Consider the following 21,394-nt stretch of genomic DNA (forward strand, 5'->3'; position numbering starts at 1 on the left):
GAACCACAAAGAAATGGGTTTTTGGAGACAATGAACATTATTAGCCTGTTAATCTATTAATGGCAACTGTAAATACCTCACTCAAAATCATAGTGACTCTGAAACATTTAACTGGAGAGACTCTGTGAGCCTGCCCAAGACAATGTGATACGAGGAAAACGTAGTAATTCGCCTCACCTTGCTAGCCATCACTTTGCAATCTAACCCCTCCCCTGAGTTTAAGTTACAAACCTCAGTAACTGTGTGGCAGACTTGACAGCAATTAACATTACTCAGCTGCCAGCTGGGTTTTAAAACCTCCCTTCCAGGCGATCTTGTTACGTAGGTTTTAAAAACAGCCTGACAGGGTGCTGCTCTGCGCCAAGGAGCTGTGTCCTGCCTCTCTTAACGTGGTGAGATTCTGCCACTGATAACAGGGGGAGCTGATAAATCATTGGCAGATAGTAAAGGTAAATGCACCGAGTTGTTGTTTGCAGCATGAGGCTTGGGGTTTTTATTCTAATCTCACTGAGGGGGCTTCACAGAAAGCGCTATAAAGAAACTATCCTTATTAGTTTAATTTAGTCCTGTTCAGTCCTGTAGTTGTACTCATCTACAGGAAAGAGCACAACACACTGCGAAGAACTAGACCCTCACACCTCAGCATTGCAAGTCACGAAGAACTTTCTAAGTCATTTAAAGCTGAAAAATCAAAGTTTTGTTGGAAATCAACTACCTGGAGTCGCACTCCCATCAGATTTAAAGCTAGCCCAGCGCGGCTGCGGCCCAGCTCCGGCTGGGGCTGCCTGCGGAGCTGCGGGAGCATTCCTAGCGCGACTGCAGGCCGCGGTGCCAGCAGCGCGTCCCGCTGAGGGCTGACGGGCACCGAGCCCTCGCCGCTCCCACCTGTACCGGGCCGGAGCGGGCCCGCCCCGCCCCGCCTCAGCCTCTGCCGCCCGCCGGCCCCGCCCCTCCCCGCTCATTGGCTGGCGGGCGGGGAGGGGCGGGGCGCGGCGGAGGCGGGGCTGCCGTCAGCTGTTCGCGGCGCGCCCGCCGGCGCCGGCCGCAGTTTGGCGGTGCGGAGGCTGCAGCGGAGGCGGCGGCGGCTCCTCCCGGGACGCCCCGTCCCCGAGGGACGCCCGTCCCGCTTCTCGGTGAGTGCCCGGGAAGCGCCTTCGCCACTGGGGGCCGGCCCCTCTGTGCCAGGTCGTCGTTGAGGGCGGTGTCGAGGCCGGGCGCGATCGTGACAGGGAAGGGAGTTCGCCCCGGGGCAGCCCCAGCCCGGAGTCCCGCGCCTGCTGGAGAGAGGGAAGAAAGAGGGGGGGTGCGGGCGAGGAATGAGCTCAGTCGGCACTGAGATAGATGATTCGCTGATGTAGGCGATGGCTGATTCCACAGCCAGCGCTGCCCCTCCCGGGCCGCCCCGCCGAGCTCGGGACTCTCGTCCCACGGCGCTGCCCGGAGAAGCCGCGTTAAACCTCTTGGTCGGGGGCACATCTGCGGGGCTAGAGTCCGGGCGGGTAAGAGTTAAAGGCGGCCAGCGGTGGTGAAGCGAGGCCGGCCAGCTTTGTTTTGGGACGCTGGCACGCACGTGTGCGCTGAGCCCTCCCTCCACTCTCGGCCCGCCGCCTGTCAGGGCGGGCGTGCGGCTGCCCCGGCCCGCGGCTGTGTCCGCTGACTTGTGTGAGGAAGTGCTGTGGGTAGGACACGGCGCCGGAGACGCGGGGGCTGCCCGGGCAAAGACCCGTAGCCCGAGCTGTCCGGTGTGTGTGGCTCCCAGCGTGAGCTGCGTTTAGAGATTGTAGGAGTTCCAGTGAGTTGCAGGACGAGCTGCCCTTCGCGCTGCCTCGGCATTCTCTGAAAAGCTCTGCAAAAGGGTCGGGCCGTATTGCAGGAGGTCGAGTTAAACTTCTTGCTCTTTAAACCCTTTTTTGTTTGGGGTTTCTTCTGTGCCTTTGCTGCACTTCCCTTGAGGAATGCCCGTGTCCCAGTGAGGCTGACAGATGAGATCTGGCAAACTTTCCTGCAAAGAAAAAATACATTCCCGCCTGCTTCTCTGTCAGGTGACTGATCCAGCAGAAGAGCTGGCAAGGAGATCATCCATGCCTGCCTCTTGGGGCCCATAACTCCTTTCAGTGTGCTACTTTAAGCCATGGATGAGAATGTTATGAGTGCTTTGCCACTGTTGTCATCCCACAGAGTTGCATCCAGCTGTGGGGCTGGTACCTGTTCTGCTCTGCAGAAACTTCTCTGGGAGTTGGGGCTTAGTTGAGTGAACTGCTGAGATGCAGCAACTTAAATAGCCACAGTGCCCCCCAGCCAGAGCCGTGCAGAAACAGTTCTTGCACTGCTTGGTCCTGTTGTCTCTAGCATGCTGGTGTCCGGAGTGCTGCTCACCTGGGGGGAGTTGGGAGCACCAAGGGCAACGCTGAACACGTCCTTATACAATTATTATTAATGTCTCCTTCAGGCCTGAAATTCCTCTTGCTAGTCTTCCATTCTGTTAAATGCTTCGCAAACCAGAGCAAAGGAAGAGACATGAAGAGTTGAATTTCACTGCCTTGTTTGGAACTGGGTGGAAATCCTGGAGATGGATCTCTTAGGAGTCTGTCTTCCAATTGGGTTAGATGCACAGGTAACAGTAAAGGGACTTGTGGCATTTTTGGTAATACTGCTTCTAATTGCTTTATGTTTGTAAAGAGCTCTGAAATAGTGATTCATGGGGGTTTTCCCCCTCTACCATCTTTGCTCAGCTTTGTGCTGTAACAGAGCTCAGGAGTGTTTACTGTGGCAACTACAGAAATCCTGCTTTAAACACTGACACCAGCCATATTTTTCTTTAGTAGTAGGATGAACCATTGCACTAACAGTGCATGTAGGCTTGAGAGTAAGAGGGATAAGGAAGTGACTACATTGCCAAGTTTGGGACATGTCTTAAGTTGAGCTGAGGGGAGAAATGAGAAGTTGAAAGGAAAGTTGGCCCTCATAGGGAGAAGTAATGGAGAGCTTCACAGAAGTGGCTTTGACAGCTCTTTTAAGTTTTGCAACCACTGGGGTTTCTTAAAAATCTGGCCTTGCAGCCTTATGATTACAAGAACTTTTCTTCATCAATAAGAAATAGGTGGGGAAAAGTGAATGGGATATACCATAAAGTTCAAGTATAGCAGGCCAAAACAAAGCAGACCTCAAAGAAGCTGGCTGTCCATGGGGCTATTAGAAGAATCTGGGTTGCTTTTTAAAATGTCTTTTCAGTTTCTGTGTGCTGAGGTTGGGGATTGGCTCTCTGCTTGTGAGCAGGTGTGGAATTGGAGCTGTGGACTTATATACGTGTGAACTTTGTCTCTCTCTGGCCCAGCATCTGAGGACTTTCTGCAAAGCCTTAACCTTCACCACAGTCACTCACCTCTCCTGTCCACGCAGATGGGCAGCACTGGGAAGTGGGGAAGGGGGAAGGTGTGGTAAAATCGATTGTGTTTTACTGTTGGAGCAGAAGGCATTCTCTCCTGGACAACATTCTTGCTGTGTCTTAGCTGTTTCCTCAAATGTCCCTTTATTGCAGGAGCAATGGATCGCCCCAGCTACCTGGAAGAGGACTATTCTAGCCTGGATGGGCTGGACGATGACGTGTTTCACTCTGATGACTTTGGACTTGCAGGTCAGCCTGGTGAGATGACTGCAACTGGCTTTTTCACACAGAACCAGTCCTACAGCTGCCTTCTGGGGAGGTTTCAACTATTCCCCCTCACACACTGCTGTGGTCCCGGTATCAGGCATCCTGAGCAGCAGGACAAGGCAACTCAAACACTCAGCCCATCCTCTTCCAGTCAGGATGTTATGTTGCCTTGTGGAGTCACTGAAGAGCCACGGAGACTCTTCTATGGTAAGAGCACTCCAGTGTCACTAGCTTTGCAGCAAAGAAACTGTCCCTTTAGCACTTCCCCAATCAAGCAACGTCTCTTTCATTAGGGTGTTTTATTAAAGGACTGAAATTATTTTGCTTTAGTCCTACTCCCTCAAGAAAGACAGCTTGTATTTTCTTACCCTTGCTTGTCCACTGCAGGAACCAGACACTTGCTCATTGCTTCTGCTGTCTTTGATATTCCCTCTTTCTTTCTTTGGCTTTATTCTATCACATTTGATTTGACTGCTAGATGTCTAAATGTTCATTGTACTTCATATCCTACAATTTGCCTACATTTTTAACAACCAATGGTCTGTCTCATCCACATAGGAAGTAGAAACTCCTAGGAGTTTTCAGTGGAGAGAAGATGATGCAAAAAGTTACAGCTTTTAGGCTCTTCACTGGAGTTAAAGTTGCTGAATAAGTAGCATGTCCATCCAGTATTTTACTAGTAACTGATGGGTCACCACTCAGCTTTGTGTATCCAATTCAGCTTTAATTCAAATCACTAAAATCACTAAATGACCGAAAATTGAGAAAAAACTGACACAAAAAATACTTCTACCTCTGAGGGGAGACAACTTGAAGCAGAGATCCTGTAAAACTGCAAAACTGTCCTTAAAATAAATCCCAAGCCACAGCATTTGGCTGAGCCGAAACATGCAAAAGGAATCAATTTTAAGATCCTGCCACTCATTTGACTATGGGAATCAACACAATGTTCTGTTTAACCAATGTAAATTTATTTGAAAGCTGGGCAAATCTTTTACTGCACTGTGTTACAGTATACAGTCATTGTTTGGCCTTCAGGAACTAGACTTTAAAAGTCAAAAATGTAGGGCTATGTACAGCTCTATCCTCCATTAATGTACTGAGCAGAAAAGATAATCTTTGCACTGGAAGAATGACTCTTCTGCTCTGTTTTGTAGGGAGTGCTGGTTACCGTTTACATGTCCCTCCAGCTGGCTTTGTGTTGGATCCGCACCTCCAGGAGGAACCTCGGGAAGGTCAGCGGGAAGCACGTGCTGAGGTGCAGATTGCACGGAAGCTGCAGTGCATTGCCGACCAGTTCCACCGGCTCCACATACAGAGGGTAGGGTGTCTCTGGAGGGGGAAGTGGGGGTTTACCTGTCCAAGAGTGCTTCTCTGAAGACTGGCTCCAGCCATCAGCTAAATGAACTCTTGTTTAAGGCAGCAGACTGCCAGCAGTGATAAAATGGCAGGAGTATCCTGATGGATTTTGTTTATGCTAGATTGCTTGCTCTTCCTAAAGACTGGCAGGTGGAGGGAAGAGAATATGAGGGAATATGAATATGAGCATTTACTGCCCGGGAAGGGAGCTCTTCTGTGTTAGCTGCTGCTATTCCAGCTCTTCCTGTTCATCAGCAGTGGGGTTTGAAGCTTTTCCCAGGGATCTTCCTCTTGCTTTTCATTACAGCTTTTACTCTTCTCCATTCTCCTCACCACCAGCACCTTCTCTTCTGTGGAACACGTAGCCAACAGTGGCTTATGTCAGCTCCTTGTCTTGGAGATAACAAGCCTGGAGTCTGTTCTGACACCCCTTGTTGTCTAACGGTAGTTATATGTAATGTTGTAAAGAATATTTAGATCATACTAGACTTGCTAGCAGCTACTAGTAAGACAGTCGTAGCTAGTGTCTCAGACTTGTGACTAACTTCCTCACCACAAAATACACCTGTAAGATGCTATCAGGTCTGAAAAACACACTCCAGATTCTTGGTTTCTTAAAAAAAAAAAACAAAACAAAACCAAAAATTAAAAGAAAAAAACCAAAAACCAAACACTGCTGTTCAAAGAAACAAAGTAACCATTACCCCCAGAACCCTTGATTCTTTCTTCCTTGCTCTCCTTCCCCTTTGAGTAGAGATAAAATAGAAATCTCAGCCCATACAGAGATGGTCAGTGGTGGCAGAAGCTTAGCAGTAGGCAGCAGTTTGCCACTTCTATGCAAGCCCAACAAGGAGAGTGTGCATCTGCTTGTATATGAAGAAATTTTGCTGACTTCAGAAAGGTACAAAAAGTTTATTCTACTCCAAGTGAGTTTGTCTTCTCTTAACTGTGGGATCGTTTGCAGCCCTTCTCAAAGGTAAGTGAGGATCTCTGTCCGGGTCAGAGAGTGTGGCTTGTGGCTAGGCAAAAGCTTGGTCCTCTCTCTGTCACCTGAGAGATGAGGAAATTATGGGACTCCTCATCTCCTAACAGGTGGATGATTAAAGAAGGAAAAGGAAGATTAGCCTGTAGAAATGTAGATGGGGCTATGAATGTCATTTAGCAAACTGCAGGAATAAAGAGCTACCACGAGATTTTTAACGTGTTGTTTGTGGTTGAATGGGGTTTTCCCCGGTGGCGCCTTTTCGCCAGCGTCAGCTTCAGGCCCCGCTCTCTCGCCAGGCTGTCTCTCAGGAAAGGGAAGGTTTAACCAGCTTGGCGGAGGAGCCCTGCACCGAACTGGTGGAACTGGTTGTAACTTGACCCCTTTCATCTGGGGGGAGTGTCCCTATCTGATGCCCGTGCCTTGGAAACGCGTCCCGGAACGTCCACCCGCCCCGGCCCCACCAGGGCAGGCGGGGTCGGGCTCCCGGTGCCCGGCCGCGGCTCCCGGTGCCGGCGCGGCCGCGCAGCCCCGGCCGGCGGCCAGCCCGGCGTGTAGAGCCGTAGTAAACAAAGGCGTCCGGCTGTGCTGGGCGGCGCGGCGCGGCCCGGCCCCCGGGGCCCGCCAGAGGAGGGGCTCCGCGCTCTTTGTTTGAACTGGAACAGCAACAAGTTGTAAAGGGGACGGAGCGGGGGCCTTCAGCCATTTAAATTTGAAAACAAAACGGGGAAAAAAATACCAAAACCAAACCAACTCGAAAACTTAACCCGAGGACAGAGTAGTTCAGCCAGTGGTTATCCACAGCCTGACCCTGGGATAGGCCTTGGCATTTGGATCTGCCGAGGGATTCTTTCTTGTTTGTCAGGGAAACTGAGTATTGAGCCACATATTGGTGTCCAAAGCACTGATCCCTGTGGAGTGTTTGGTTGTCATTCCCAATCCCTTCCCTCGCAGTTCTGCATGGAGGATTTCCTTTGGCTTTTGGCATGAATCCCCCGTGGAGAACCCCCTCTGTCCTACGTGCAATGACTGCCCAGCCCGTTGCTGAAGGAGCAGGCGGTCTGCCCCTGCAGACACGTGAGCTGTGGTTTGGAAGGGGCAGTCTCTGAGGCATGGAAAACTGGGCTGTCGTTTATCTTGCTGTGAAACTAACCCCTGATTTGAAAACCCCATTTCAGCTTGTCTCAAACATTTGGTCAAAACCAACTTTCCAGAGTGGTGTCTTGAATCAGATTTAGAATACCACAAAGTTAGTCACACCAGTGTGGTCTTGTGAAGTCCTGAGAGAGAGCAAGGTTGGTTTTCAACAAGCTGTGCCTGTTTTCAGAGTCTACAAAACATTTATCTGTGAACCCGTGAAAAGAAAATGCATGTGCCCTTTCAGTGGAAGTTAGGAAAGGCTTTTAGCATTGGAATGGTGCATCCAGCTAGCTCAAGAGCTGCCTTCTCATGGCTCTTGACTTCTGTGAGACTCTCCAGCAGTTCAGGTATGGCCCCCATTCTGCTGCTGCAGCAGCAAGGCTGTGTTGACACAAAGGCTGCTGGTTAATGTACATCCCTGGCTGAGAGAGAAACTGAGCAGGCAATTGCTGCTCAGGCTGACATCACTGAGTTGTCATTGGACTCTGCTGCATGCATGGTCTAACCCCATCCTACACTTGGAGCCCTGGAGAGTCATTGTTATCTCTTCTCTGGGCTTCTGGAGCTAAATGGTATTTATTCTGTGGTTCTTGGCTATACAAAAGATTTTTGGGTATGCATCTAGCAAGAATAAGAAAATTGGCCGCACCTATGCTTGCTTTTGGCATGAAAATCACTTTCAGAGTTTCATTTCCTATTAATATGTTAAACAGAAAACAGTAATTTAAAACCTGGCTATTTCATCCTTAGAACAGTGCTAGAGCAATAACACAACATTCCCTAGAACTCCATGTCTTTCATCTCCTTAAGATGCTGAATTTCTTGTAAGAAGACTTGAGCAACGCTCTGTGTTCCTAAATAGCAGAGCCTGCTACAGGGTGATCTAGATTGCAAGGGCTCTGCAGAATGACATGTGAGACCCATATAGGAGAGTTTTTTTGAGTTCTTTACTTGATTGAGGCTGTGTAGCTTCTAGCAGACTTCCCTATTCTATTTTTTTCACCCTGCCCCTGGAAAACAAGGTAGAGGCAAGCCATGCTTTCTGCAAGAGAAGCCAGTACCTGCCACCTCCTCCTTGGTTTGAAGCAAGTATGTCTTTGCTCTGGAATCGGTGAACTGCTGCTGTAGCTCAGCCTGTGGCTGAACTTCAAGAGCATGCTCTGAAGTTATGGAGAACAGAGCTGCGCTTATGGGACCTGCTGGTTGGTTGGCTGGGATATGCTTCGCACACCCCACACGTCCAGGCTGTGGCAGCAAGTGCTTGGGCTCTGCTTCGGGTCCTCAGTGCACTTGGGTTTCCTTTCCTGAGGAGGAGCTTTGACCTGTGCTGAATGGAGAATATATTTCATGACATGAGGGGTTGTTAGATGGGATGTGAGTACACAGCCAGGAATGGCGGTGGCAGCAAAGCCGCCCCAGAGGAGCAGGAGGTTATCCAGGGCTGGGGTGGATGACACTGTATATCAGGATCACACCCCTTCAGTTTGACGGGCTCCAATGAGGCACTGGAACTCTATAGCTTTTTCCAAATAAAATAACTCTTTTTAAGCAGGCTGCAGCTTTGAGGGGACTGCTTTTATCATATTTCTTCTTCATGGAGATAAGATCACTTCACAGGGGATAAAATTGTCTCTTTAAGAGCCAAGGAGTGGTAGCCTTGAACAGTTCTGGGCTCAGGTCCAAGCAGAGCCACTGACTTGCTGTATGACCTCAGACAAGTCTCTTGACCTCCTTGTGCTTCAGTCAACCCATCTGGAAAGCTCAGTTTAAAAAAAGCTGAGCCTCAATGAGAACCAGATGCTGAATCAGAACTGAGCTTTCTTGAGTAAATAAGTGCATTACAAACAACAACAAAGTCCCTTTCCAACACATCAGGAATCCTGCAGTTGATTTAGATATGCTGACCATGCTCAAAAATCCTCTGTGGATCTAGCTATAGAAAATTTTGTTTCTCTAAATTCCCCAGTTGGTTCAGCAAGTAAGTCTTCCCATCACTGCAGCAGGGTTCAGCAGCCCATGGAACACAAATGCCTGCGTCCACACTGGCTATGGGCAGACAGCTAAGCATGTACCTGTTTGCCTCAAACAAATGACACTGAAAATGTCCAGAAGGAAATGTTATTTTCCTTTGAAAGTGAAATGTGTTATGTTTTGCATACTTCTTCCTGTCTGTCTCTCATAAGGGTTATCAAGGCCTCCTCTGAGACACTTCTACTTATGCAACAGGGAGCCTGCTCACTTGTTGGAAACTTACTGGTGTGAGAGAATGGGTACATGGTACTACATGTGCATCATTTATCCCAAACTCCGTCAGGCTTTTTTCACTATTAAGGACATTCAGGGCATTTTTAACAGTTGCTTTTTTACACTGGAACTGTTTGCAGGAATCTGTTCTTTATGACGACCTTATATTTTAGCAAAAATGTTCAGGAAAGCTTCCTAATAATTAGCAGAGATTCAGACTGTCCTGCAGCTAAGCCTGTAGCACCAGCAGCTCCATACCTCACTTGTATCTATAGTCTCTTTGAGACCTGGGGTATGTGTTTTCGTTCATTTGTTTCTTGAGTAGGTCAGTGCCTTTCAGGATCTTCCCTGCTGGTGGGTCCTTGCTGCTGCTGTGCACAGCAGGGGTCACCTCTTCAGCTCTGTTTTCTGTGCGTTGCCCACTGGTGCAGGACTCGAATCTCCAGCTGAGGATGCACAAACATGGTGAGGGAGAGAACTCCTGAAGTGAGTGAGCCCAGTTTAAAGGGCAGGGGGTGGGTGAGTGTGAGTTTGGGAAGCCTGAGATGTAAAACAAACTTCTTTCAGGGCTATGGAACTGGAATCCTATGCTTGAGGAAAGGAAGGGTGGGCCATTCTTATGGTCAGCAGAGTCAAAAATTTGATATAAGGAGGTGGAAACAGATTTTTTCCTTATTGTTATTAGATTTTCCCCCGTTTCTTTTCATTTTGACAAATGACAATGAAGGAGAAGGTGGGCTTGGAAGTGTACCTTCCCCATGCATACAAATGACACAACAACTTGCTGCCCCTTGTCTATCACCTGTTTTGAAATCCTACTGCCTGTGGAGCTGATTACTTGACATGTAGAAATGTGCTGGACCATTTCACATTTTGTCTGAAATGTTATTCTTTGATATGTTAAGAAAAGACACTGAGAACAAGAACATAATTATGCCACTGTATAAATTCATATTTCTACCGTATCTTGAATGTTATATGAAGTTCTGGTTTCCTTCATCAAAAAATGATGCAGCAGAACTGGAAAAGGTTCAGAGAAGGGCAAGATGGACGATAGAACTTCCATATGAAAAAATGGGCTAAGGACTAAGCCTAAAAAAAGATACAAACCAAGAGGGAAGCAATATTATACAGAAAGCAAAAGTGACATGAATAGACTAATTTCTCCCAGTACAAGAAATAGGCAAAATCAAGTCAAACTAGTGGGAGCCAGCTCAAAGTAAATGAGGTCATTTTTCATGCAGCAGGTGAAAGCTGTGGAGCTCCTTGTCAAGGCATATTGTGCATCCCAGTGCTTTATCTGGGTTCAAGGGGAATTGAGACAAGTTTATGGCCATTGAAGCAGACATTAAATAAACAGAAACCAGATCTGACTCAGAAATCCTAAGCTCAAACTAGTTAGATGCTGAAAGAGAGTACTAGTGGAAGCTATTGCATGTACTTGCCCTTAGCAGCTTTTCCTCAGGCAGCCACGTAAGGCTGCTGCTGGAGGCTGGGCTATACACACTCTTGATGCAAGTCACATATAATCATTGTGTATCAGTTTAATAAGACCCGCAAAACTTCTACATCATCCTAATCTGGCCTCTATGCTTTCAGCTGACGAAAGATTTAAATATATTACATATATGTTTCTGCTTAAAATAGGGGATAATGTTAAAAAGCAAAATTTCCTGCCTATCTTCTGGTAGATAAGGGAGCTGGGAGGGAGCTGGGTGGCAGGAGAGCTGTGCAAGCTCTGTGCAACTGTGTGCGACAGATCCTGCTGGACACAGGACTGTCTTGAGGCAATGGGGCCACAACCTCAAAAGGCCAAGACTGCCCAGAATAAAGAGCACAAAACAGTTCTTTGAGACAGTGCAGGTGAATTGTTCTGCAGTATTTCTAACATCAGTGTTCAGTGCTGCTGTCTCTCCTGTACAACCCCTTCAGTCTCCACAGGTTCTTCTGGATTTCCTCAGCTCTTGCAGCACCGTGACAGTGGTAACATGCTTTCTGCTTGTAGCATTGTGACAGCTGAGAAATTATTTTTCAATTAAGAAATAATTGTGGTAATGCCCCACTTATTTTTTATTGTGGGAGAGTAGAAAATGCAGGTTATAACTTGACTGAGATCATACAAGGATTGCTGATAGGTACCTAGTTGTTCTGCCTCCAGTCCTCCACCTAGGTTGGTTGATCTTATTAAGATAGTTCCATCTCTGAGTGGGATGATGAGATGTTTGGACTGATTATTTACAGAGAGGAGTGTACATGTTTGTATTTTACTCAAATTTTATGCTGGAAAGGTATGGAAAGCAAGTGCCCAAATGCAGAGTTCTCTTGTTTCAAGCCACTGAGGAGGAATGTCCTGCCAGCCTTTACAGTCTCCGTTTGGATGTTGGGGTTTTTTTTTTTGTTTGTTTGTTTGTTTCTCCTCACTAGCCGCCTTGCCAATTGAAAAGGAATCCTTCCGAGGACCGGACCACGGCAGAAAAAAACAGCGGTCCAAAAACAAGCAGCGAGGCAACTCCTGTTAACCCCAGTTAGGTTTTCCGTGATGGGAGCCAGACCCGAGGGCGCCCTGGCAATGGGACTGGAGCCCCCCGAGGGCCAGCGGACCCGGCCGGCGGGCGAGGAGGAGCGGGTGCGTGCGAGGGCCCGGCCGGGCCGTGTTTGCGCTCGGCGGCTGTGTTTATATCGCTGGCTAAATTTAGCCTCTGACTCATCGGCGCTGCTGACGAGAGTCAGCGCTGCCCGCAGGCTCCAGCCCTGCACCTGCCCTCCCGCCGCCTCCCCCGCAGCCGGGCGGCCCCGCGCCCACCCCTTCCCCCCTGCGCCAGGATATTTTTCCTGTAAAAACTTTTAAAGTGTTATTTTAAGCAAACCCCGAGGCAGACTTTAATCACTAGGGGGGGTCTCCGCAGCAGTGAGCAGTTTTGGGAGCGCCTCCCTTCTGCTGGTGAAGGAATGGATGCCAAACACAGGTCACCGGGTCCCGCGGCCCGCGCAAGGCAGGCGGTGAGCGCCGTGAGCTGTGGAACAGCCCTGCCCCATCACACGCAGGTTGAGTCAATAAACCCTTAAAAAGATCAAAAACTCTTGCAGCTGCCGCCTGTGGCTGGGCGGTGTGGGGTGTTCTCGCCTGGGTATCTCTTCCAGCACTCTCACACACACCCCCCCACACCCAGAGCATGGGGGCGAGCCGTGCCGGAGCCCGGGCCGCAGGTACAGAATGGTATCAGGCTCGGTTCTGTGGAAATGCGGGATCTTTATGTACCGTATTTGTGGAAAATAAGCCAGCGTGCCCCTCGGGATGGGGAAGGAGGGGAAGGCCGAGGGCCTGGGAACGCAGTGGCCGGTGGTTGCCCTTCCCAGGTTGCCGTCAGCTGGCTGTTGCCATGGCGGCTGTCTGCTTCCCCTTCCTGCCCGCGCTGGAGAGGAAGGCGCGAGTGGCTGCGTGTTTGTTTTTAAAGGCCGAGAAAGCCGAGGAAGGGCTCACCTGCGCAGCTGCGCCAGCAGCAGGTTTGGGGCAACAGCCCTCGCTGTTTGCTGCTCAGAGCCAGCGCCTCAGTCCGTGCCCTCTCCCGTGCTTGGGCTGGGCAGGCCATGCATTGGGTTTGGGGGTCCTCTGCACCCTGCATCCTTTTGGCTTTGCCCAGTGCTGTCTATCCTCTCTCTATAAACAAGCATGTTGCTTCTCTTATTGCAAAGTCTGATGGGGCTCATGAGAAAGGAAGCACTACTTGACATGATGCCTCCTTTTACTACAAGTTGAGTCCCATGTAAGAGTCATTGCAATACAGAAGGATGGAGTTTCCCGAGGAAGAGCTCTCATCCTCTTTATTGTGCTACCATGAGAAACCATGTGGCTGAGCTCCTCTTTCATTTTTTTTCCTCTGTTACTGCCTCCTTTTTTTCTCTGCTGGTTCTACACATGCATTATACTTTGGTCATTAGGAATCACAGCTGGAAAGATTGGTATTTAACTTCCAATAGCCTGCATTTCTCTCTCCAGTAAGGGACACCTCTTGTAACCTCTGTTGCCTTGGGGACTGTGACTTTCTAGTCTTTCTAAGCTAAAGCATATTTTGTGGTAGCACAATATGCCTCCAGCCACCTGGCAGCCAAAACAGCCTTCAGCGATGAGTCAGCAACTGCTCCCGGTGTGCAAGTATTTTTGTATTCAGTGAATAAATACAATCCCAAGAACTTGTTACTAATACTTGTATTAGTCATTAAAGGAAGAATAATGTTTTTATGTACACATATACCATTATTGTTCTTTTGCTCTCACAGCACCGTTTAGGGCCATATTAACCCTTCTAGTTAAGAAGGAATCAGAATATGACCCTTAATTGTCTGGAAGCTATGAAGCAAAGTCAGAAGCTGCCCATGAGATCAAGAGAGTAGACAGAGTGTACCAGACAAACCCACATACAGCATGTGCATATGACAAGCATATTTACTTTTTTAAACAGGGCTGTTAATGGCACTATATATCAAGTGTAAAAATGAGTCTTATTAATCTGTTAAGCATTTATACTCATGGATTCAAGGAGCTGTGTCAGAGGGACAGCATTTTCTTTGAAGTGCATCACCTGTCCTGATCTTCCCTTTGATCACCCTGTGCAAAGGCTTGGTCGGAGTACAAAAGGTTTTGACATCTGGGGTGCTATCTGCCAGATATGTATCTGTAAGCTTACAGTGTGAAACATGTATTAGGAATTAATTATGGGGAAGGACTAAGTGTCGGGTCAGGCATGTTCCTCTTTCATTTGCTTCCAGTAAAAGTCTTGCATGTTTTTTTTGTGTTTGTTTACAAGTAGTCTGGTTTTTGGTTCAGCACAGTTCATGGAAGAGGCTTCACTAATGTACTGTTGCTGCAGAGAACACTTTTCCTGTAAAATGGCCTTTTCTTGTGACTCATTGAAGCATTCATGCTAACATTTCAGACAGACAGTCTCTTAAGGATATCCCCTTTAAAAAGCAGCAGCTGCAATAGGAAATGGTTTTATGTGTTTCCAGCTTTGTGTTGACTTACTGTATTCACAAGTCTACTCTTCTTTAGTTACAGTTAGTGTAGAGGGCAAAAGGGGCTTCTTTCCTTCTTGGAAGGAAGCCTCAAAAGGGTTATTTTGTTGCTCCCACACAGAGGTGGCAAAGTGTTCATCCCTGATATTTTTGTGCAGTAGTGACTATGAAGATTGAGTTATTTTGATAAAGGGCAAATCAGCCTTGTGAAGCTTAGGGAAATGATACACCAGTGTCACAATAGTTATGAATCTTAGAAAAATGTCTCAAAATATATTGCATTAAAAAATATATATGCCAAGTTCATGGCATCACTCTTCTGAGTTTTCTGTCCATCCCGAAAGCTAATTTATACTACACCAAAAACTCCTCAGTCTTGAAATATTTAAGAATTTTGGTCTTAGCTGAAGCATATCTGGGGGAAAAGACACAGAAACTTGTGAGAAGGGCATTTTTAGTTATTTCCATAAATTGTTTACTGCAAATAATATCTGCCATTCTGTTCTGTGGCCCTTGTCCCTGTGTCTTGTCTGTGGCTGCATTAGTACCACAGAAAGCAGATCAGTCCAGCAGTGAAGCCATAACTCTAAACACCATTAGCTGGGCTTGCTGCTGAAGCATGTAGTCCCAGTTTGCTCCTCTTCACAGGTCATCGTATTTCTCTTGTCCTGGAACAAGCATCAGTCTGAGTACATGGATCAGGTAGTTTAGTATGACCTGTTAAACAGTAAGGGCAACTTTATCAGATTAGTTCTGGCCTTGATCATTGTGGTGCTGTAGTTCACTTTCCAGCACTGCTGTGGGGAGAGGACATCGTGAGTGAGCTGCTCCAGTACGTGGGCAAGTGAAAGTGTGTGGGGCTACACCACCATGGAAGAAAATGCTGACTGAACACTGACCTAGGGAAATACAAGCAAGCCCTGGGTCTAGGAATAAAACCTGGAAAGGTGCCCTCAAGGTAGTGCTCTAGTTTTTACTTCAAAACAAAATGGTGTCAACATTCTTAAAAAAGTTATTTGAGCTGGTATGCTTCTTATAAGCAAGGAGAACCAAGGGTAAAATATTTCCTATTCTGCTCTTGCATGGAAATCTCCTTGAATGTATTAGGCAAATACAGGAAACAATTTTAATTGGAAAAGGACAAAAATGCTGTACCAAAAAGTGATTTCAAGAGGCAGTGAAATAAACAGAATAGAATATAAAGTAAAATATATATTAGAGATTTTCTCAGTATTTGTCCTATCACATCCCACTGATTCTCTTGCAGGCCTGTAAACCATAAAGTACAGTTCTAAAACTCTTATTTACCAGATAAAGCCAAAACTTAATGCCTTCCTCAAAAAATTCCCCCCTTAAAAAAAAAAAAGGGATATGAGCTCAGTCTCAGTCCTTCCACTGTTTTTTCCAGAACATGGCCTCCTTTACCCATCACTGGAAAGAGCAGGTAATCCTATTCTCCTGAGTTGTGGTATAAAACTTGAGGAACCAGAATAATTAGAAATCTGTTACTGTATGAGAAGCACAAAGCAGCCTCCTAAGTGAAGGAGGACATCAATATGGGGATTCTTACATGTGTTTAGGCTCCCAGCATGATGAAATAGTAAAACTGTACATGCCAGATCAGGACTCCTCCTGTGTGTTGTCAAATTAACCCCCTTTATAAAAATTCCATGAGAGTTTACATTAGAGAGGGTCCACCAATGAAGCTGAGATGCATTTCAAGCTTAGGATTTCTGTACCAAGTTTTCAACATCCTTTTGCCTTTCCCTTACTAGATCTCTATAAGACAAGTTTTTATCTTCTTGGCTGCCAATAGAATAAAATAATCTAACCAAGCAGATTGTCTTCAGAGCATCTGCAATATGTTTGTCCACTGTGCTCTCTTAGCATAGTTCCTGGCTTGTGGAAACTGCAGAAGAGCACTTTGTTCTTGCATACCACTTCATTGAGGTCTTATCCAAAGATCTCTGTTTAAGGAATCTGCCTAAGCTGTAATAGCTTGGTGAAAACATGGTATCTACATGTCACAGGGATGTTGTGGTTCCCTGTGCAGTTTGAACAGTTTTAGGAGTGTGGCTGTATGGAGGAGGGTGCTAAGAATCTCTGGAGTTTGATGAGGAAGGCAAACCTGGTCAAACTGAGATGCAAGTAACAAACCGAAAACTTTGCTTTTGCTTTTTGAGACCAAATTAGTGGGTTTTAACCCAGTCCTACAGGACAGTTTATAAAAGATTGTTTTCACCTGTAAACCTAGCAATGCCTGTGCAATCAGGAAGGACTGAACCCAGGACTAGTTACTTTGAAATAAATAATAGCAGGCTCTAGAGCCACTGCTTACAGGTTATGCTACAAACACAGTGCTCTTGAAATGTGTGGTGGGATCTGTGTGAACTCTTCCAAATCCATTTCTTCTTCTTGTTAAGTCTTGAGGGCAAGAATAATGATCCACTGCTAAGATGCAAGATGAGCACAGGTTTTCTGGAAGCCTGTTTTGTGTGTGCTTGTGATTCAAATGGAACAGATCTACTCACGCTGGAATACGAACATAATTTAATGGCTATCTGGAAGGGCTTTGAAGAGCTGTCTATTGACACATCTCCAACACACCAACTCCAGTTGCAATTCTCTTATTTGTGATTATGTAAAAAATGCCTTGCAACTGTGTTGTTCTGCCCCGTTGGGCTAATCTGAGTTGAAACATCTTGTTCATATAATGTGCTTCAGTGCTCTTTTATGAACTCCTGTGTACTGAGGCAAAGTTGTGGAAAGCCAATCTTCTGTTTCCTCATCTGCTGGGGATTGGGGAGGGGGGTAGGGGGCGGAGATTTGGGCTGGTTTGTTTTGTTTTCCAGAAATGATCATGCCTGCTTAGCAAATATGGAATTCTGGATGAGAAAATGAAGACTGACTTCTAATAGAGAGTCGGTTATTGAGGTGAAATAGTATCCCAGACTGGGCAATGTAAGGAGAAACCCACCTGTTTGTATGAGATGCCATTAAAGTGCAGGAGGGTGGGGGTATAATCGGAGCCACTTTTGCAGGGGTGATTATTTATAACAAAAGGAGGAACAGCGTCCCTGTCCCAAAGCTGCATTATGTAGTCTGGTGTCCCCCTGAAACTCAACTCCCATGTTTCTTCCTTGACAATGGGACCTGAAATAACCTCTTGGTTTTGGTTTTTTGTGTGTTTTCAAGTATGTTCTTGCTTAAGGTTTAATTGGCTCCAGTCAGTAGGAAAGGGCTCCAAGGCTGATTATTTATGGCTTACTGTCAAAAGTGGCTATAAAAAGGGCAGTATTATCTTGGAGATGCTGGGAAGGAAAATGTGGTGGGGGGAGGGTGGGGGAGTGTGTGTGTGCACGAATGTGTTTTCTTGTACTAGATGAAATCAGAGTTTTGCTGTCTCAGCAGTGTGGTTTAAATTGAAGATTAACCCTTTGACCTTCACGGTGTCAAATCACTTACAGATGGATCACCAGTTATATTTTTTTCTTTTTTTTACTTTCGGGGTGAAGGGGGGCTTTTTTTTTAAAAAAAAAAAAAAAAAAGGTTGTTTGTTCATGCAGCTGGGGCTTTTGAAAGGCTCAGAAGCCAATCTGATTAAAAACAGCACTTGGCTAAACTCTGCGAAATCCTACAAGCAAAAAAAAAAAGTTTAATCCTCTTGTGCACAATGCATAAAGGGTCTGCTCTTTTCTTTTTGTAATGTTAGAGCTACAATTATTTCTGGAGAACTTATCATTTCCCTCTCTCCCCTCATCCCTTGCTGCACCCCCTTGTTGTGCTGATGGGATTAAAGTGTCTGCTCTTGAAAAGTGTAACTGAGTTGTTATTGGAAAAGAGAAGTGGTATGTTGCAATTTTAGAAATATAAATAACCTTGCTTTAACTGTTCTTCTCTACAGCATCAGCAGAACAGAAATCAAGTGTGGTGGCAGCTTTTTCTCTTCCTACACAACTTGGCCTTAAACACGGAGGTGAACAGGAACCACACTGGGCAGAGGTGAGCTTCGCCCGCCTGTTTCAGGCCACATCCAGTCTGCAGGGAGCACTGAACAAACACTGGTTCGGGGGCGAGACGTTGCACACCGCCGGCCGGATGTGAGGACTCTGACTTTCTGATACTCGTCTTCAAGTTTGGGTGTTTTTATGGACTCTTCTTTGCTGCTGCCTGCCTCGTGAGGCAGGGAGCTCTTGTCCAACACTGTTGAAGGAAAGCCAGAATGTGGGTGTGTTTGGTAAAGCTTGCTGCTGGTTCCCCGCACCGGTGACCTCTGTGCAAGGGAGGCAGGTATTAGACTGACGGCTTCCTCTGCCCTGTGTAGTAGTGGATGGTAGAGTGCAGGAGTGTCATTTTGGCTGCTAGTTAAAAGTGATGCCTGGGATTGATGACTAAATATACTTGGGGTATCTTTTAGAGCAGAGATGCTCAATTCCTCCACATCTTTTGCAAGGAAAAACATTCAAGTAGCTTGGTTCCATCAGGTTACTTGTTTTATTCATTGGTTACTGTTTATTTCATTGTGCCCTGTGTGAGAGAAAATCACAAAGAAATCTGAACTCTTTGGCCATTCCATTGGGCACCACTTGCAGCGCTCTCACAAGAAGTTGTTCTTTGTCATTGCCATCAATTAAAAAAAAAATTAAAAAAAAAATCAGTAGAACAGACTGAAAAAGAAAACTTCTTGGTGTTGCTGGTGGCTATTAGCTTCTGCCACTGCCTGCTTTCAGTTCAGTGTTCTCAGTGCCCATGAGCCAGCAGGAAGCCAAAATCCATGGAATATTGCGCAAGTGTCATTCTTCTACAATGCTAATGTATATGTTTTAGTAGTTTTATGATGGATGTTTATTTTGTTTTGGTTTTCTTTTCTCTTACTATATAATGTGGTTGGTCAGGAACGCTTAGATCCCAGGCATCTGATAATTTTGCTTCAGGATTTGACAGGGAAATTAATTAGCATCTAGTCTGATATGTACACTGTACAAGCAGTCTGTCCATTACTCTAGTGTGTAGCATTTGGAGGCAGCTGTAAGCATATATTGACTAGCAGCAGCAATGTTATTTCAAGGGAGATCTTCTGTCAGTTTGTATGCACTCAGAGGTTTGTCCAAATGGCCGACACTATTGGACCAGCACAGGGAAACTACCCCACCAAAAGGAAGTAGCCTTAAATATTGATGGCTGCTTCTCTGTAGCCTTAAATATGCTTAGTTCACAGACCCAGTGACAGCTAGGGTAAAACATGAACAGAGAAGCAATACAGACCTTATTATTTTTTCTGAAAATTTCCATATTGTCACTGCACCTTGTTGTAGGTCTCAAATGATGCAACCAGCTTGAGGAAGAGCTGTCCAGAGAATTGCTCTTCAGTTGTGTTAGAAATGTCCAGCTGCAGGTGTTGAGAAATTCTTCTGCTCTTGACCCACTCTGAAAAATACTCATTACTGTATGGAAGAGTAGTTTACTTGCACATATGCTTTCCTTCTCCACCCCTCTTTGCATATTTGTCTCTAATTCCTGCTTTCTCTGGTATTTGTGTAATCTCATCATTGCACTGTAGTGTCTGGTAACAGTTTGCTGAAAAGAGTTAAATTTGGACCTTCTTGCTTTCTCTCAGACCCGTTCTCTTTGATTTTCATCCTGTATCTACTGTGGCAAAATGTACTTTAGCTCCCTGAAAGAGATTTCCAAGCCTTTTTCACCCTCATATATTCACAGTCACTCTCTTTAAACATAAGGAGAGAGTTTATGTGAGAAAAGCTTTTTTTTTTCTCCTTTCGTGTTATTTTTCTAGCTAGAGCTAGAGTAATATGTTTGTCCATGATGGTTAATAATTCATATAAATGAATCTCAAGTAATATTTTTGGGGATGGGTTTTATGGAGAGGGAGGGTGGGAGGGTTTTTTTAGGGGTGGGAATTGTTTTTGGTTTGTATTGTTCCTTTAAGCATGTGCACTACAGAGTTACCCAGAGTGATATAAGTGATAGCTGTTGCTGACTATGCTGCAGCAGGATGGAAGCCACTCTCTGCCCATGCTGCCGGAGACGAGGCTTTCCATCCTTTGCTTTGCACAGTCTGCTTGATGTAAACGCTGGTCATTGGAGAAAGAGGACTTAAATGGTGGGGAAAGCCTGAGGTGTAGTGCAAGCACAGATTGAGCTGGGGACCCCTGAGAAGCCAAATGTTAAGGAGAAGACTCTTAAATAAGAAGCCCTTTAAGAGGCAGTAGTGGAAGTGTGGAGGCTCAGGAAGCAACGCAGCAATGATGCCTCCCCATGTGGCATGCCTTTGGATGTGATGCTTGCATTTCCCTCTGCTTGCCAGGACCCTTTTATAGGAACAGTCAATGCTACATCATAACAGCCCTGCAAACTATGAAAAATTCAGCAACTTCTTCTGACATTTAAAAATCATTGCGAAGTTTCCCCTTTCCCTCTGCCTTGACTTGATGGTCAAACAGGCTAATAAGGCCTGTCTTCTGGATGCATAAGCTGGAAAGATAAGTCTGGTACTGCCGCTTTCTAGTGTTAAGATCTGACCAATTTATCTAGGACGAGACTCTTCTTAACATGGAGAAACAAGTACCTGAAATGGTTCCTCAGTCAGGCTGCTGGCCTCAGTAAAGTCATTTGGCTCAGGGAAAGACACATCTTTGCCAGTCCGTATTTCCCACTGCAACAACAGACTTATCAAAATTGGTCATGCCAGGGCCTCAAAACCTCCTTGAACAACAATACTTCATTGGAGACATAGAGCTAATGCTAGACAAAGGCCGACTTCCTGCAATATGTGTGTTGGTTACTGGTGCCAGAGATTTACAACCACTGATAATATATTTTAATTATATTCCATATCTGCGTATCTCAGAGAAAGGAAATATGCTCTGTCAACCCAAAAGTCTTACTTTGCTTCACGTAGATTTGGAGGGGCAGGCTGGTTATTCACTTAGGGAAAAGCAACTACTTCATACTTAAAGTCTCACCTACTTGGGGAAATGGTGGGA

At 46.2% G+C, this 21,394-nt stretch overlaps 1 protein-coding gene across 5 annotated transcripts; it reads left to right on the forward strand.

Annotated features, from left to right (window-relative positions):
- Positions 1-1,003: 1,003 nt before the first annotated feature.
- On the forward strand, positions 1,004-20,006 carry BMF (Bcl2 modifying factor). Of its 5 annotated transcripts, none has more exons than XM_059849769.1 (5): positions 1,014-1,133; positions 2,450-2,614; positions 3,539-3,859; positions 4,810-4,973; positions 18,295-20,006. In XM_059849769.1, the coding sequence occupies exons 3-5, from the start codon at positions 3,544-3,546 to the stop codon at positions 18,394-18,396; spliced, it is 582 nt and encodes a 193-aa protein (XP_059705752.1). In that variant the 5' UTR covers positions 1,014-1,133; positions 2,450-2,614; positions 3,539-3,543; the 3' UTR covers positions 18,397-20,006. The 5 variants fall into 5 exon arrangements, with proteins under 5 accessions (XP_059705753.1, XP_059705756.1, XP_059705752.1 ...); XM_059849772.1 differs by having other exon boundaries at positions 3,539-3,634; XM_059849771.1 differs by having other exon boundaries at positions 3,635-3,859.
- The last annotated feature ends 1,388 nt before the right edge of the window (positions 20,007-21,394 follow it).

The sequence above is a fragment of the Haemorhous mexicanus genome, chromosome 6 (assembly GCF_027477595.1).
Source record: "Haemorhous mexicanus isolate bHaeMex1 chromosome 6, bHaeMex1.pri, whole genome shotgun sequence".
Taxonomy (NCBI): Eukaryota; Metazoa; Chordata; class Aves; order Passeriformes; family Fringillidae; genus Haemorhous; species Haemorhous mexicanus.

Excerpts from the sequence above, each read along its gene's own strand:
- BMF (XM_059849770.1), top strand. The coding sequence starts at position 3,544 with ATGGATCGCCCCAGCTACCTGGAAGAGGACTATTCTAGCCTGGATGGG. Across the intron at positions 3,860-4,809 it reads GCCACGGAGACTCTTCTATG|GGAGTGCTGGTTACCGTTTA; the intron begins GTAAGAGCACTC and ends TCTGTTTTGTAG. Across the intron at positions 4,974-18,294 it reads ACCGGCTCCACATACAGAGG|CATCAGCAGAACAGAAATCA; the intron begins GTAGGGTGTCTC and ends TCTTCTCTACAG.